General features: G+C 40.2%; 1 protein-coding gene across 3 annotated transcripts in view; it reads right to left on the reverse strand.

Annotated features, from left to right (window-relative positions):
- LOC120858797 (alpha-2-macroglobulin) overlaps window positions 1-16,608 on the reverse strand; it is a 68,269-nt gene that overhangs the window by 19,491 nt on the left and 32,170 nt on the right. For 2 of the 3 annotated variants that reach the window (XM_040235111.1, XM_040235112.1), the window contains exons 9-21: window positions 16,395-16,509; window positions 16,145-16,254; window positions 13,789-13,950; window positions 12,441-12,668; window positions 11,929-11,992; window positions 10,215-10,357; window positions 9,091-9,240; window positions 6,420-6,587; window positions 5,858-5,969; window positions 5,073-5,193; window positions 2,195-2,423; window positions 1,268-1,394; window positions 800-921 (exon numbers count right to left, since the gene is read on the reverse strand). In XM_040235111.1, coding sequence (XP_040091045.1) covers window positions 800-921; window positions 1,268-1,394; window positions 2,195-2,423; window positions 5,073-5,193; window positions 5,858-5,969; window positions 6,420-6,587; window positions 9,091-9,240; window positions 10,215-10,357; window positions 11,929-11,992; window positions 12,441-12,668; window positions 13,789-13,950; window positions 16,145-16,254; window positions 16,395-16,509 — 1,851 coding nt within the window. Of the gene's footprint in view, window positions 1-799; window positions 922-1,267; window positions 1,395-2,194; window positions 2,424-5,072; window positions 5,206-5,857; window positions 5,970-6,419; window positions 6,588-9,090; window positions 9,241-10,214; window positions 10,358-11,928; window positions 11,993-12,440; window positions 12,669-13,788; window positions 13,951-16,144; window positions 16,255-16,394; window positions 16,510-16,608 lie in introns of all 3 variants that reach the window. The other variant, XM_040235110.1, reaches the window with a different exon arrangement.

Here is a 16,608-nt window from a genome sequence, read left to right on the forward strand (position 1 = left end):
AGACGCTTGCTCCTTGGAAGGAAAGTTATGACCAACCTAGACAGCATATTCAAAAGCAGAGACATTACTTTACCAACAAAGGTCTAGTCAAGGCTATGGTTTTTCCAGTGGTCATGTATGGAAGTGAAAGTTGGACTGTGAAGAAGACTGAACGCTGAAGAATTGATGCTTTTGCACTGTGGTGTTGGAGAAGACTCTTGAGAGTCCCTTGGACTGCAAGGAGATCCAACCAGTCCATTCTAAAGGAGATCAGTCCTGGGTGTTCTTTGGAAGGACTGATGCTAAAGCTGAAACTCTAATACTTTGGCCACCTCATGCAAAAAGTTGATTTATTGGAAAAGACTCTGATGCTGGGAAGGATTGGGGGCAGGAGGAGAAGGGGGCGACAGAGGATGAGATGGCTGGATGGTGTCACTGACTCGATGGACATGAGTTTGGGTGGACTCTGGGAGTTGGTGATGGACAGGGAGGCCTGGCGTGCTGCAATTCATGGCGTCGCAAAGAGCTGGACACGACTGAGCGACTGAACTGAACTGAACTGAACTGAAGCAATATATGAAGGAGACAAATTGATAGGTGGGAAACGGAGGGGAATTATAAGGTTAAATCAAGAGAGGTAGAGATGAGAGAGAGAGACAGAGAGAGAGAATCATATTGTGAAATATCACATGATCATATATTATTTAGTTCTTCTTACCCAAAAGCAGGAACTCCAACTAGATTAACCACTGTTTTCCTTGACTCATTGTGACCCATCAAAAAACAGACAAACAAACAAAAAAACAGCAGGCTCACTTACCTCAACCAACAGGGGCTTGATGATTGTATCTTTCCTTCCATGCTCAGGGACCATAGGCACCTCACTCCCACACAGCTCTTGAGACTTCACTGCTTCTGCTGTCACTGTGAAATTCACATTCCCTAGAAAATGGGGACCAGTAGAAATGAGCGCCATCTCTGTCTTCTTCAGTGACTCCAAACTCCAAGGTTTATACATGTTTAATGCTCTGTGACTTTTTATTTTGGTTTATAAAAATATAGGCGCAGAAATGAAAGTAGCATAGACTAGAGGCTAATGATACTGAGAATCCAAGGTAGAGATGGAGGTGAGGTAAAGAGGGTATCCTTCTAGACATCCTAGAATGAAACAGAGAAAAATATTCTACCATCTGATGGAGAGGGGACACATTCTTTGCCTGGATATAAGGATCCCATAGATATATACAATCTTTAGGTACAGAATTGCCTATAAGAGGCTGTCTCTCACCTAAGGACTTTGGGGTTACTGCCCAGGACACGGTCTGCCGGCCATTCCCACAGATGCAGTGAGTCTCTTGTTCCTTCTCTTCTGGATCAGCTAGGAATGCAGGAGAGGCTTCTAGGTGCACACTGACCTGAAACCATGGGTGAGACAAAGAGACAAATGGACCAGAGGAAAAGGGAACCAAAGAGGGAATGGCTTAAAATAAAGCACATTGGGGGATTAAGTAGATTTCAGGTTGCCTAACACTGAAGATAATATAAATGAAGACTGAGCATCTTATGGGTGGATCTGACATCTAAATCTTAGTATTTGGGAGTAATCTGCTCTTTCACATGGTAGGAGCAGAGTTGAAGAAAAGTCATGATAGTAAGTTTGTTGCCTGTGGAAGCTCTATTCCTTTGGCTTAGGATTTTTTTTAAAAAAATTTGTTTTTAATTGGAGGATAATTGCTTTACAGTGTTGAGTTAGTTTCTGCCATACAACAATGTGAATGAGCCTTAACTGTACTCATATCCCCTTCCTCCTGAATGTCCTTCCCACTCTCTTGGTTTAGGATCTCAACCGCACCTTCAGGTCTCCCAGCAAAGTATATAAGATTTACAAACAGTTATGGTGAGATGTAAAAATTAAGTTTAATATAATTCATCATATATGAAAAGTTAAATATTAATATATAGGAATGCATAGGTTGAAATCTTGGAGAACAGAAGACATGAGGATTATGATAAGGTCAGAACCTTGTTTCACACTGTCATTTGGTATTTGGAGATATCAGAAACTGCAGTCATATAATACCTGAATATTTCTGACAGTATTCTCTCCTTGTGAGCCTATCTTATAAATGAGAAATTTGCCAGTATTCCCAGGAATGCAGTTCTTAATTTATTGGATGGTTACCCTGTGTTCAATTTAAGAAAGAGAGGTCATTACCCGGATGCATTTGGGAAGGTAGTTTAACACTGTGGCCTTGAGTGTGAAGGCCTCTCCACGGATCACAGAGTAGGGCATCGTAAGCTCCACAAAGAAGGGCTGGAAGACTCGGAGAGAGGCGGTCGGAGAGAGACCAAGTCCAGTGTCTCTGGACAGGCAGAGGGCCCCTGCCTTCCACTCAGTGATGGTATCAGGGACTGTTACTTCTACTTCATGCACACCTGAAGAGCTGGGGAGGATGGCCATGTGAAAAACAAAAAGCAGGCAGTTAAAATACAGGCCTTGTTGTTGTGTTTAGTTGCTAAGTGGTGTCCAACTCTTTGAGACTCTATGGATTATAGCCCACCAGGCTCCTCTGTCCATGGGATTCTCCAGGCAAAAACACTGGCGTGGGTTGCCATTCCCTTCCTCAGGGGATCTTCCTGACTCAGGGACTGAACCCGTGTCTCCTACATTGGCAGGCAGTTTCCCACCAGGGAAGCCCCCATACAGGCATACCTCGTTTTATTGTGCTTTACTTTACTGTGCTTTACAGTTCTGTGTTTTTAAACAAATTGTGGCTATCTTGTGTCAAACAACTCTATTGGTATCATTTTTCTACCAGCATTTGCTCACTTCAGGTCTCTGAAGTAATTCTTTCAATATTTCACACTTTTACGTTATTATTATATTTGTTGTGGTAATATGTGATCATTAATTTTTGGTGTTACTCTTTTACTTGTTTTGGGGTACCATGAACTGCACCCATATAAGACAGCAAACTTAATAGATAAGTGCTGTGTGTGTCTGACTGCTCCACTGACCAGCCATTCCCCAAACTCTCCTCCTCCTCTTCTCAGGCTTCCCTATTCCCTGAGACATAACAATACTGAAATTAGGCCAATTAATAATCCTAGGATGGCCTGTAAGTGTTCAATGAAAGGAAGGATTGCACACCTCTCACTTTAATAAACCAAAAGCTAGAAATAGGGTATCCCCAGTGTTCCAGTGGTTAAGAATTCACTGGACAATGTAGGGGACATGAGCTTGATCCTGGTCTGGGAAGATCCCACATGCCCCAGGGCAACTAAGCCAGTGTGCAACTACTTGAGCCTACGTTCTAGAGCCCATGTTCCACAAGAGTGGTCATTGCAATAAGAAGCCCACACACCACAACAAAGAGTAGCCTCCACTCACTGCTAGAGAAAACCTGCATGCAGCAACAAAGACCCAGTACAGTCAAAAATAAATAAATGCAATTTTTTTAAAAGCTAGAAATGATTAAGCTTTCTAGGGAATTCAAGTTGGAAGCTAGGCCTCTTGCACCAGTTAGCCAAGTTATGAATGCTCGGGAAAGTTCTTAAAGGAATTGAACAGTACTACTTGGGTAAACACTTAGATGACAAGATAGAAAATCAGCCTTACTGCTTGACATAGAGAAAATCTGAGTGATTTAGAGAGAAGACCAAACCAGCCACAACATTTCCTGGAACCAAATCCTGATCCAGAGCAAGGCCCCAACTCTCTTTGGTTCAACTCTCTTCAATTCTTTGTGGGGTGAGAGAGGTAAGGGAGCTGCAGAAGAGTTTGAAGTTGGCAGAGAATGGTTCATGAGGCTTAAGGAAAGAAGTCAACTCTATAACATAAAAGCTCAAGGTGATGTAGCAAGTGCTGATATAGAAGCTGCTGCAAGTTACCCAGAAGATAATTAGTGAAGGTGACCACACTAAATGACAGATTTTTAAATGTAGATGAGACAGCCTTATATTGTAAGAACATGCCAACTCAGACTTTCATAGTTGGAGAGGAAAAGTCAGTGTATGACTTCAAATCTTCAAAGGATGGGCAGACTCCCTAGTTAGGGGCTAAGGCAGCTGGTGACTTGAAGCTGAAACCAGTGCTCATTTATCATTCTGGAAATCTTGGGGCCCTTCAGAATTATGCTAAATCTACTTTGCCCGTGGTCTATAAATGGAACAACAGAGCCTGTATGATAGAACATCTGTTTACAACATGGTTTACTGAATATTTTAAGCCCACTGTTGAGACCCACTGCTTGGAAAGAAAAGATCTCTTTCAAAATACTACTGCTCATTGACAATGTATCTGGTCTCCCAAGAGCTCTAATGGAGATGCTCAATGAGATTAATGTTGTCATCATGCCGGCTAACACAATAATCATTGAAGTCCATGGATCAAGAAGTAGTTTTGACTTCCAAGTCTCATTCCTTAAGGAATATATGTTGTAAGGCCTTAGCTGCCATATGTGGTTGAGTCCTCTAAGGATCTGGGCAAAGTCAATTGAAAACCTCTTGGAAAGGATTCACCATTCTAGGTGCCATTGAGAACATTCATGATTCATAGGAAGAGGTTAGACTATTAACACTAACAAGAGAGGGAAAAAAAGTGGATTCCAATTCTCATGGATGACTTTGAGGGTTAAGACTTCAGTGGAGGAAGTAACTGCAGATGTGGTGTAAATAGCAAGAGAACCAGAATTAGAAGTGCAGCCTGAAGATATGACCAAATTGCTGCAATCTCATGTTAAAACTTGAATGGATAAGGAGTTGCTTTTTATGGATGAGCAAATAAAGTGGTTTCCTGAGATGGGGACTACTCCTGTGGAAGATACTGTAAATTGTTGAAATGACAACAAAAGAGTTAGAATATTATACAAACTTAGTTGCCAAAGCCATGGCAGAGTTTGAGAAGACTGACTCCAATTTTGAAAGACATTCTACAGTGGGTAAATGCTATCAGACAGCATTGCATGCTACAGAGAAATTGCCTGTGCACAGCAAGGAAGACCCAGCAGAGTCAATAATAAATAATAAAATAAATGAAAAGTGAAAATAAAATAAATATAAAATAAATAAGTAATTTAAAAGAAGTTGCTTACCTTACAACCACCAAGTCCCAGATCCATGTCTCAGGAAAGTACTTTCGCACAGTCTCTGTGGGAGGCTCTGAAGTATCATCAAAATGTAGAAAACCACCATTTCTTCTCATTTCAGCTATGGCTGTGGAGGAAACAGTAACAATAACTATAAAGATAAAGCTTATGAGAGATTGTAATAAGTGCAACAAAAGAAATAGGGTGAAGAAAAAGATAGGAACTGGGAAAGGACACTTGGGTTAAGGGAAAGCTTCTTGGAGGAGGTGATATTTTTAGGTGAATTCTGAAGTATTACAGTAAGCTATAAGTGAGCTGGGGGAAGCGAGCCCCAGTCAGAGAACAGTGAGATGCAGAAGCAGAAAGAGTCTTGGATAGTTTATGAGAGGAGACCTAGAGGCAGAAAGGAGGCTCTGCAGCTACTCCATGTTGTTCTAAGTGGTAAGGGTTATGACTTGAGATCTGGATTCGGTCTGTACGAGCAAAGAAAAACCATACTCAGACATTATGACAGGGGCTTTGAGAAATAGTTTATGGGAGTGAGAGGATCAAGAATTTAAAAAGCTCTTCATTACCCAATTTTTATCCATCCTATATATAATAGTTTGCATCTACTAACTCTAAACTCCCAGTTCACCCCTCTCCAACCCTTCCTTCCCTCTTGGCAACCCAAGTCTGCTCTCCATGTCTTGAATCACAAGTTCTTTTTGGTTAATTTCATCACATTTTATCTTTTTTTAAAGAATTATTTTATTTGGTTCAATATATTAGGCAATTAATTAATATTTTACCTGGAGAAGCTAATAGTGGCTGTCTTTGAGACTGCATTCTATATTGTTCAGGCTGTGGACATATCTTGGGTTTATGAATCTTTGAGTTGGTAAATGCCTTCAAGCCCATATCCTGTAAAGGAAATCATAACCGAATCAGTACATCAATATTTTATACCCATTCTTCTTTTCATAGAATTGAACAAAAAATCCAGCTAGGTTAATATTAAACTTTTAATGTTCACATGACTAGAAAGGAAATTGATAAAGAGATAATTTTATTCTGGCTTTAAACTTCTTTCAAAGGTAATTATTTTACATATATGATATTTATAAATATCATAAGGCAATGAATTTCGGTAAAAAGCCAAAACAAAATTCGCTTAATAGTCCCAGAAGTTCCCATCCTAGTTATGTTGCTCTTGCAGATCTGCTACTATTAGTAGACGCTGGAGAAGTTACTTGACCTCTCTATGTTCCATTGCCCTCAACAATGATATGGAAGCATTAAAATAAATATTCTTTCTATGGATAATACTTTGTGAACCTTAAGAAGTGACCATCAGCAGTATAAGGGACTTACCTGTAGGAAGCTATACATATCTTTTTCATTTGTATTTGATACTGGAAAATACATGATTCCATTGATATAGACATTGTCATGACTGATGCAGTCTTCATTGTCTTCCTCCTGTTGATTTACACTTGAGGGGAAACTGCTGAGGTCCTTGACTGGTAGCAGGTTATAAACCTGTACAAATGCAAAGGACAAAAGGACAAAATTAAGGACTTCTGTGGAGGTCCAGTGGTTAAGAGTCCACACTTCCAAGGCAGGGGGCTCAAGTTTGATCCCTGGTTGGGAAGCTAAGATCCCACATGCTGTGCAGTGTACGGGGGGGCACCATGCCCCCACAAAAGGATTAAACAGTTTTTTTAAAAAGGCCAAAATTATTTGTGGCTTATTTTTCTTAAGTTCAAGGAGAAATGAAAAGACTAATCACTGCCAGACTTTCTTTGAGTGGCTCTGTTACTTAGATAATTTATAGAGAAGATGATTTTGAAGATGTTTAACAGTGTTAGGGGGGAAAAAACCCCAAAACATTCCTATCTAAATACCCAAAGATCATAATCCTTTGTTACATAATTCAGAGACAAACCCTAGACTCTATGTTGGAATGAAATAAAATTTAATTAAGAGAAATTGAAGTTTGCTGTACTTGAGAGATTGTGTAACACTTTGGGATGAGAGAATTAAGGAACGTTTTTTTCTCTACCTGGTGGTTAGCAACAGACTCAGTGTATAACAAAGTAAATGGACACATGTTCTAAACAGGCACATGGATAAGCCTGTATCCTCTATATAGGTCAGGATGGTATTTTCTTAGTATTAATGATGGGAACAAAATGCTCCATATCTTTATAAAATACATAAACTTTGATTGTAGAATACTGAAAATGATATTTGCAAATTCACTTCAACAGAAGAATAAAACAAACAAACAAACTTAAAAATCTTGACAAAATTGTTTGACAAGACTAGATTAGCGAGTAGCACAATGAAATGAAACACTTTCTCAAAGGCAGATCCCTTTTAGCATCTCTTGTCTCCTTGCTCTGCTTTATTTTTCTTGAAAGTGTATAATGTAATTATTTTCTATCTCATCTACAAAAATGTAACATCCATGAGTGCATAGATTTTTTTCTTTCTAGTAGTTCACTATTGAGACCCCCAGAATTTAGGCACACAGTAGGCACATCCAGAACATAGTAGGCACTAAATAAGTATGTGTGGACTGAATGACTTATGCTATTGCTGCTGCTGCTGCTGCTAAGTCGCTTCAGTCGTGTCCAACTCTGTGCGACCCCATAGACAGCAGCCCACCAGGCTCCCCCTAGCTGCAGGTATTTCATTACTGAAACATCACGGAACTCTTGTTCTAACCCCGGTTTGCTCTTAAATACCTGAAAGTGTCTGTTTCACTATTAACAAACTAGTAGAATCTTCTGCCTTATCTATCCACTGAGGTTATTATAATTTAAAAAAAATTTTGAGAACTGTGAACTTATGTTCAGTTCAGTCACTTAGTCGTGTCCGACTCTTTGCAACCCCATGAATCGCAGCACGCCAGGCCTCCCTGTCCATCACCAACTCCCGGAGGTCACTCAGACTCACGTCCATCGAGTCAGTGATGGCATCCAGCTATCTCATCCTCTGTCGTCCCCTTTCCCTCCTGCCCCCAATCCCTCCCAGCATCAGAATTTATGTTATATAAGCATAAAACATTAATTTAATTTGCCCACATATTTCTTTCCACTATGCATTTAAGAATTCCTTTAGAAGTATCTTAAGATTTTTAATTAAATACCATTGGAAGGACCCAAAAGTCCTTTACTTATGTTTCTCTTGTAGGGAAGAAAAAACATAACTTTCCCTTTATAAAATTTTGATAATAAAAAAAACCTCAGTAAGAGGTATTCCAATTGGCCTCATTGAAAATTTGAAGAAATAGGCAAACTACTATTAGGATATATTAAATAGTTTCTTGTTGTTACACTCAGCATATTCTTTTGTTATTTTTCCTATTAGCCCAATATTTTATTTCATTTAATTTATTTTTCTATGTATTATTATTATTTTCTTTTTTAGTATTTATTTGGCTGCGTTGGGTCTTAGTTGCACATGAGGGAATCTAGTTTCCTGACCAGGGATCAAACCCCAGACCCCTGCTTTTGGTGGTTGGAGTTTAGCCACTGGACCACCAGGGAAGTCCCCTAACCCAATAGTTTAAAAGGTTTCATTTATTAATGTCGTTTGTCACACAGCAATTAATTTTTCCTAATTTTTATTCATCAGAGACAATATAGATCTTCCTTCAGAAACTGTGTTCATCTTGGGAAATACAATGTTACAACTGATACAATTCTTATAAAAATTTGATATTTCATTTAGCCTGTGCAGTCTTAGTGCAGGTATATGTACCACTTCTGTTAAGACTTTTTGAAATATTGAAACTAGTTTGAAAACTCATTATTGGGTTCCTAAAGCTCTTCAATATCAGGGATTTTGGATTGTGCATCATTTATACCTATATATTCATATGTAATATCTTCCTTACCAAAAAAAAAGGTGCACATGAAAAAGCTCAAAATGATTAACTCCTAGATAAATATAACTTTAATAGAATTCACCCCACTCTCCTTGCTCTGAGTCGCCCATGGGGCCCTTCCTGGCCCCTGGGGCTCACAGAACTCACCGTGGCCGCTGAGAGCTCAGCTTCAGGCCTCATGAGCAGCACACTTTGATCCACGGCGCGGAGGGCGCAGAGGGACTGAGGGGAAGCAGTGACTTGAAGGTGGGCCTGGGAGGCCGGGAAACTCTGTCCGGGGCTGAAGTTCAAACCCACCTGTGGAATTGGGGACAAAGTCAGAAGAACAAATTTCCTGATTGATCCATGGATTCACCAGTCTTTCCTGGGTGTTCCTCAAATTTGGTGTAAAATCACCCTGACTTTGTTGATGTTCGGCGCCGTGTGAGTCTTAAGGCCTTTGATTCCCTATTTGTCACTCTGATAGTCATCAATTGAGCCATTATAATGATATCTATTTTTATAAGTTATTAAATTTGAGACTCTGCTTTCCATCTTTGATACATGATGAGGTGTTCATTAACTGTGGCCAGAATGCAAATGGCTCTAGACACTCTTGTATTTTTTTGTCTCTTTTGTAGCCTTATAAACTTGGTTACGTATTTCCCAACACTTCACCATAAAAGAAGGGAACAAGGTGCTATGAACTGGGTAAGAAATAATGCATGGGGATTTTGTGCTAGGAGTCAAGTGACATGGCTTCTTTCTTTCTTTTTTTAAATTGTGATATAGTTTCTATAAAATGTTGTGTTAGAGTCTGTTGTGCAATGAAGTGAATCAGCTATATGTATACATATATCCCTTCCCTCGTGGACCTCCCTCCCACCCTCCTCCCCCAACACCCAAGCTGAGCTCTCTGTACCTTACAGCAGCTTCCCACTATCTGTTTTACACATGCTAGTGTGTATACATCAATCCTAATCTCCCAATTCATCCCACCCTCAGTACCCCCTCCTTGTTCACACATCTGTCCTCTACATCCACGTCTCTATTCCTGCCCTGCAAATAGTTCATCTGTACCATTTTCCTAGATTTCAAAAATACGTGTTAATATATGATATTTGTTTTTCTCTTGATGTGGCTTCTTAGTGTGATCTGCCATTACCTTGCTGAAAATTTCTGGAGAATTCATTTAACCCCTTTGACCCCAAAGCGCAAGTGTAGAAAATAATTGATAGTGATAGTAACTTATAGCTTTAAATGTTGAAAATTTTACCATATAAATCACCTACCTTGTTGGTCAGACAGTGTTCAACTTCATACCTTGCAGAATCCCCTACCACTTCTCCATCAGGTAGAACGGCATAGATGAGCAGCCTAGCGACAGGAGCGATGTCTGACTCCACGGGGACTGACATGGAAAAATGGCCTTGCACTGGAGCACAGAGACAATAAGGAAGTGATCATGGGTTAGAGTTCAAGGCTAAAATAATGCTTTTCTGTTGTATCAGTACAAAGTCATTTTAGAAGCCTGGTTTGGCTAATGACTCTATTAGTAATGTAATGTTATTTAGTCGCTAAGTCCTGTCTGACTCACGGTGACCCCCTGAACTTGGTCCCACCAGGCTTCTCTGTCCATGGGAGTTCCCAGGCAAGAATACTGGAGTGCGTTACCATTTCCTTCTCCAGGGGATCTTCCTGACCCTGGGATCGAACCCAAGTCTCCTGTTTGGCAGGTAATTTCTTTACCACAGAGCCACCAGGGAAGACCAGTAGATGTAGCAGATATAAGAAATAGTAGATGTAATAAATGGATAACTACCTCTAAGAACTCTGGGTTAAAAAAACTTTATCAAAGTATTCTCATCTCTGAAATCACATAACGATTTCTCCCCAGTTTTAAGCTTGAGTTAAGCTTGAGTTCATCTGTGTAAAATTCTGATGTTATCTAAGGATGTGGAGACATCTGCTTGGCTTCCATTTGATCTATACTTCACAGTGGAGAAGGAAATAGAACTTGCAGTTGTGAGATATAATAGTAAGAGTTTAATGCATTGTATTTACCCTTATATCCTCTAACTTTCTATGAACCAAATATTCTAGTTTTTCTTCTTAAGAGTACTGAGCTCCTTTGAAAGTTGTTTTTTGACACATACATAGATTTGTTAGAAGTTAAATCAAGCTTCTCTAAGTCTACTGTAGTACTTCTATGTTGCTACAAAGAAGCAACAAGAGTAGTTCACTGATAATTTTCTAGTAAGGGATCTTTTAGATTCCCTTAGGATAAGTGAAAAGTTCAAAGAGATTATATTGTTTCACATATGTTCCTGTGGAAAGTCCAATTCAATGTTGGAAAAACTCAGTTTATCTTTTCATAAGTCATAAATATCTTCAAAAGGGAAATATAATGTGAAAATGTAAATAACTCGGCACAGGACCCAATATATAAAAGACACTGCAAAGTTTTAGCTTCTTTCCACTGTCTAAAACAATTTTGAAATGTCATTTTGAGGAGGTTCATGAGTATTTATTTTGGAAAATTTGGAGTAAGCATAGATGATGAACCAACTCAACATTTTAAGTCTGAAGAGATTAACCTGAAGGAAAAGAAAAATATTTGATAAAGTGTTTTTTAAAAAAGAAACATTATTGCTTTCCCCTTTCAACTTTTCTTTTTTTTCTTTTAAATATTTTTTTTTTTGATGCTTACCATTTTTAATGTCTTTATTGAGTTTGTTACAATATTGCTTCTGTTTTATGCTTTGGTTTTTTTGGCCACGAGGCATGTGGGATCTTTGTTCCCTGATCAAGGATCAAACCTAAACCCTCCACATTGGAAGGGTGGAGTCTTAACCACTAGACTGCCAAATAAGTCTCCCTTTTCAACTTTTTTTTGAGGGTGGGATGAACAGTCTCTCTCTATTTGAGACTATTCCTGGTATTTTTGCAGCATAAGGCTGCATGTGACAGAGGAGGGCAAGCATGAGGAATTATAGAAATACTCACTGTCTCCCTGCTCCACGGGCAGTGTGTGAGTCCCAGATCGGACAATGCTTCCTTTTGCCATTATCTGCAAACAAGAAAATGAAAAGGGATTTAATTTGCCTGAAAGAGCTCTTAGCCAAAGTTCTTGCCCTCCATGTAATATGCCTGTTTTATTAAGCCCCTACTGGCAATAATTAGATTGGAGAGAAGTCAAACTTTCAAAAGGAACGTGGATAAGAGGTCAAAGAAGTGATATGTAAAAGTGAAAGTTGCTCAGTCGTGTCTGACTCTATGTGACCCTGTGGACTGTAGCCTGCCAGGCTTCTCTGTCCCTGGAATTCTCCAGGCAAGAATACTGGAGTGGGTTGCCATGCCCTCCTCCAGGGGATCTTCCTGACCTAGGGATCAAACCTGGGTCTCCCACATTGCAGACAGATTACCATCTGAGCCTTCAGGGAGGGAATGTAAAGAGCTTCATAAATGCCCACACAGTGCTTTTATCTACAGACAGTGAAGGTGGCCCTCCTTCTCACCAGGTAATAGAACACGAGCTCTTTTAGATCCTTTAGGACCTGTCCCTTCAGCACATAATGTGCCTGGACTGTCTGAGTTTGGCCACAGGGCAGTTCACGAGGCAAGGGCTCAAGGTAGACAAAGCTGTTGCTTCGGGAGAACACAAGTTTAGCACTGTGATAAGCGTCTTCATGTTGTTCTGACAGCCACTGGTAGCCGTAACAGGGGCTCTGATCCTTGTATTTGACCTGATGAATTAGAAAACCAGTATTAGCTTATAGATTATATATCAGAGAGAATGGCAGTGTACTCACAAAATTGGTTTAGTTTAGTATCCTACCTTAACTAGTGTACCTAGAAATCTTTTGCTCCACACTAAAAAGTGAGAGAGAAGTGTCCCTTATTTTGTTTATCTGTATTGCAGACCCTTTACATGGCAGAGGCTTCCTGGGTTGGTATTTATACTTCTGAAGAGCATATGAAGAGGCATCCTTGACTCTGATTAGTTCCCTTGCGTTTCTGTAGCCACTTTATGTATTCAGACAGAGATACTGGAGCTATGAAACCTCACTGGGGAGACTAACTGATCCTCAGAAACTGAAGAATTGCATTTCGGAGAGGAGATGCCTCATTTAGGATGGGTTTCAAATGGATATTATGAATACATGTAATATTGGAAACTTAGAGGTCTGAGAACACTTTCTGTAACTAGCATTTGTTCAAGAGTTGAGTTTATGTTTGTCTATGTTCAGTCACCCAGTTGCGTCTGACTCTTTGCGACCCCATGGACTGTAGCACACCAGGCCTCCCTGTCCTTCACCATCTCCCAGAGCTTGCTCAAACTCATGTCTATCTAGTCAGTGATGCTATCCGACCATCTCATCCTCTGTCGTCCCCTTTTCCTGCTGCCTTCAATCTTTCCCAGCATCAGTGTCTTTTCCAATGAGTCGGCTCTTCATATCAGCTGGCCAAAGTATTGGAGCTTCAGCTTCAGCATCAGTCCTTCCAGTGAATATTCAGGGTTGATTTCCTTTAGGATGGACTGGTTTGATTTCTTTGCTGTCCAAGGGACTCTCAAGAGTCTTCTATAGCACCACAATTGGAAAGCATCAATTCTTTGAGTGAAGTAATTGATGCCTACCTCTCCCAGGCTGCATGTGTAGACTGCTCCCCCACTTTAACCACAACTCTGTGCTGCCTCCTTTTTAATAGACTGTTTCAAAATTGACCTTAAATTAGTTTCTAATTTCTCATTTTCCCCCTGTCTTCTTTAAGACTAAACACAACTTGGAAATGCCATCACTTTTCGGTTGCACCCTTTTTTCCTTAGACTTCTTCATGTCACTGGTAACTTCCTTGCAAACTTACCCTGATACTGAGGGAGGTGGCCTTGATGTTGGTGGTGGTGATGGAGAACTGTGCCCGGCCGTGCTCATCAGTGGTGACGTTAGAGTTGTGGTTGGCTTCACTTGCTGTGATGAAGATGACTTTATTTGGCATGGGGACACCTTTCCCATCCACTAGGAGCACCTGAAGAGTAAAAGCTGTAGGTCAGTTATGTGGCTAATATCCAATATGCAGCAAACATTCATTTTAGCACAGATATTTATTGTGTCCAATATGTTGAATGTGGTTGCAGGCATTGAGGCTACAGCAGTGAACAAAACGAAGTTCCTTCTGTCTTTGAGCACTCAGTCCAGGAAAAGAGAGAGCTGCTGAAAAAATGCGTAAGTAATGGATTTCCCTGGTAGCTAGGCTTCCCTGGTGGTTCAGTGGTAAACAGCCCGCCTGCTAATGAAGAAGACATGGGTTCGATTCCTGGGTCAGGAAGATGCCCTGGAGAAGGAAATGGCAACCCATTCCAGTATTCTTGCCTGGAGCATTCCATGGACAAAGGAGCCTGGTGCACTATAGTCCATGGGGTCACAAAGAGTCATACACAACTGAGAAACTAACACTTTCAATTTCAACAAACTCTGAATTTGCCAGTGAAATGTCAGTTGCATGTCTGAAGACCAGAACACCAAAATTCTTTCTCTTTTGATAACAAATAGGAGTACTGGAATAGTTATTTAGCAGGAATAAAATCTCAAAAAGTACAATATATCTCTGAGAAATCTGAAAAAGTGAACTTTCATTTTAGGAAGTGACCAAAGTTTCTGAACGTGTGTGCTGTCATAACATAATCAAACCATTCTAAAATTTATTCCACCACTCCTTTATGGCCTGATCTTTCTGTCTTTTACACTCTCCACAGCTGACACAATGTTTCCATTGAAGATGAGATGCATGGTGATTATACTTGGAGGTACATATGACGGTCATCTTAGACTTCTGGAGTCTGAAAACTCCATTAGCACTTTTGCATATAATAGAAAAATAACAGGAGAAGATATTTTTTGTGTGTAGATTTGAGAGAAAAAATTTGTATCTTTAAAATCTGGTGAAAGTGAAAGTATTAGTCGCTCAGTCGTGTTTGACTCTTTGCAACCCCATGGATTGTAGCACGCCAGGCTCCTCTGTCCACGGAATTCTCTAGGCAAGAATACTGGAGTTGGTTGCCATTCTCTTCTCCAGAGTATATTCCCAACCCAGAGATCGAACCCGGTTCTCTTGCACTGCAGGCAGATGCTTTATCTTCTGAGCCACCTAAGCAAATATTTTATAATATTTCATAATTCCAGGGGAATCTTCCCAACCCAGGGATTGAACCTGGATCTCTGGCATCTCCTGCATTGGCAGGCAGATTCTTTACCACTGGCACCACCTGGAAGGGTAAACCTTAAATAGCAGTATTTTACCCCTCTATGTACTGTTTTTAAAATATACTTGCTATTAAAGAAAGAGTAATATAAATACAAAATCCATGAAAGAAACAACAGGTACAGTGATTGCCATGTGCTCAGTCATGTCCAACTCTTTGTAACTCCATGGACTGTAACCTGGCAGGCTCCTCTGTCCGTGGGATTCTCTAGGCAAGAATACTGGAGTGGGTTGTCATTTCCTCCTCTAGGGAACCTTCCTGCCTCAGAAATCTAACCCTAATCTCCTCCTGCATTACAGGTGGATTCTTTACCTCCTGAGCCATCAGAAAACAGTAGAACCTCTTACATTTCAAAATAAAAATAAAAGCCAACTACCCATCATTTCCATACAAAATTAATGTAGGAAAGATAATGTAATTGGCCAGCATGAATTTTCAGATGCTTATGGAAAAATATAAAAATCTGAGACTGCATGGTAAGCTATGGGAAAGAGTTTGAATGATAACACACAGGGCTGTTTTAAAAACCTTCTAATTTTAGCGTGTTTTTTATAGATTTGATATACAAATTTACCGAGGAACAAATCTATTTTATGCAGTTTTATACCCTTGATTGGGGGCTTCCCAGGTGGTGCTAGTGGTAAAGAACCCACCTGCCAATGCAGGAGACATAAGAGATGCAGATTCGATCCCTGGGTTGAGAAGATCCCATGGAGGAGGGCATGGCAACCCACTCCAGTATTCTTGCCTGGAGCATCCCCATGGAGAGAGGAGCCTGGCAGGCTACAGTCCATAGGGTCACAAAGAACTGGACACAACTGAAGCGACTGAGCACACACGTACACATGTTTTTGATTATATTAATCAGTGGATAATACCAGCCAAATGTGGTTTTAGCAGAATATTTTGTGTGTATTAGGGGAGACTATGGTTTGACATGTGAATTGAAAAATACTTCACCTGCCCAGTGAAAGGAATTCCTCGTCTAAGGTTTGAGTCCACTGTGACAAATGAGAGTTTGGTGATGGTGGTTGTTATTTCAGTGGCCCCCTTTCCAGTTAATTCCACCTCTGAAAAAGAAGGAAAAAATAAGTTCTCATTTGGAAGGATTTTCTCCCTGAACTTACACCACCACCTCCCTTTCATAATTTGGCAAAGGAGCTAAATCACTGTCCGTTTCTCTTTTGCCGTACCCAGGAGGTATACACACCTGTTCCTTCTTCTTGGATCTTGGCTTCCACTTCGATTTTCATTTCAAACTCTTGTCTCTTCATCTGGAAGATCTTGGTGTTTACTTGCTGAGAGAAGCAGCCCTCATTGTTCAGCTAGGAGGGGATGAAATAAAACACACAAACGTAAGACTGGACAAATGAGTGGTCAAGCAGTCTGGAGGGATTTTTTTTTTTTTTTTTTGAGGCAACAAG

The sequence above is a fragment of the Oryx dammah genome, unplaced genomic scaffold (genome assembly GCF_014754425.2).
Source record: "Oryx dammah isolate SB20612 unplaced genomic scaffold, SCBI_Odam_1.1 HiC_scaffold_29, whole genome shotgun sequence".
Taxonomy (NCBI): Eukaryota; Metazoa; Chordata; class Mammalia; order Artiodactyla; family Bovidae; genus Oryx; species Oryx dammah.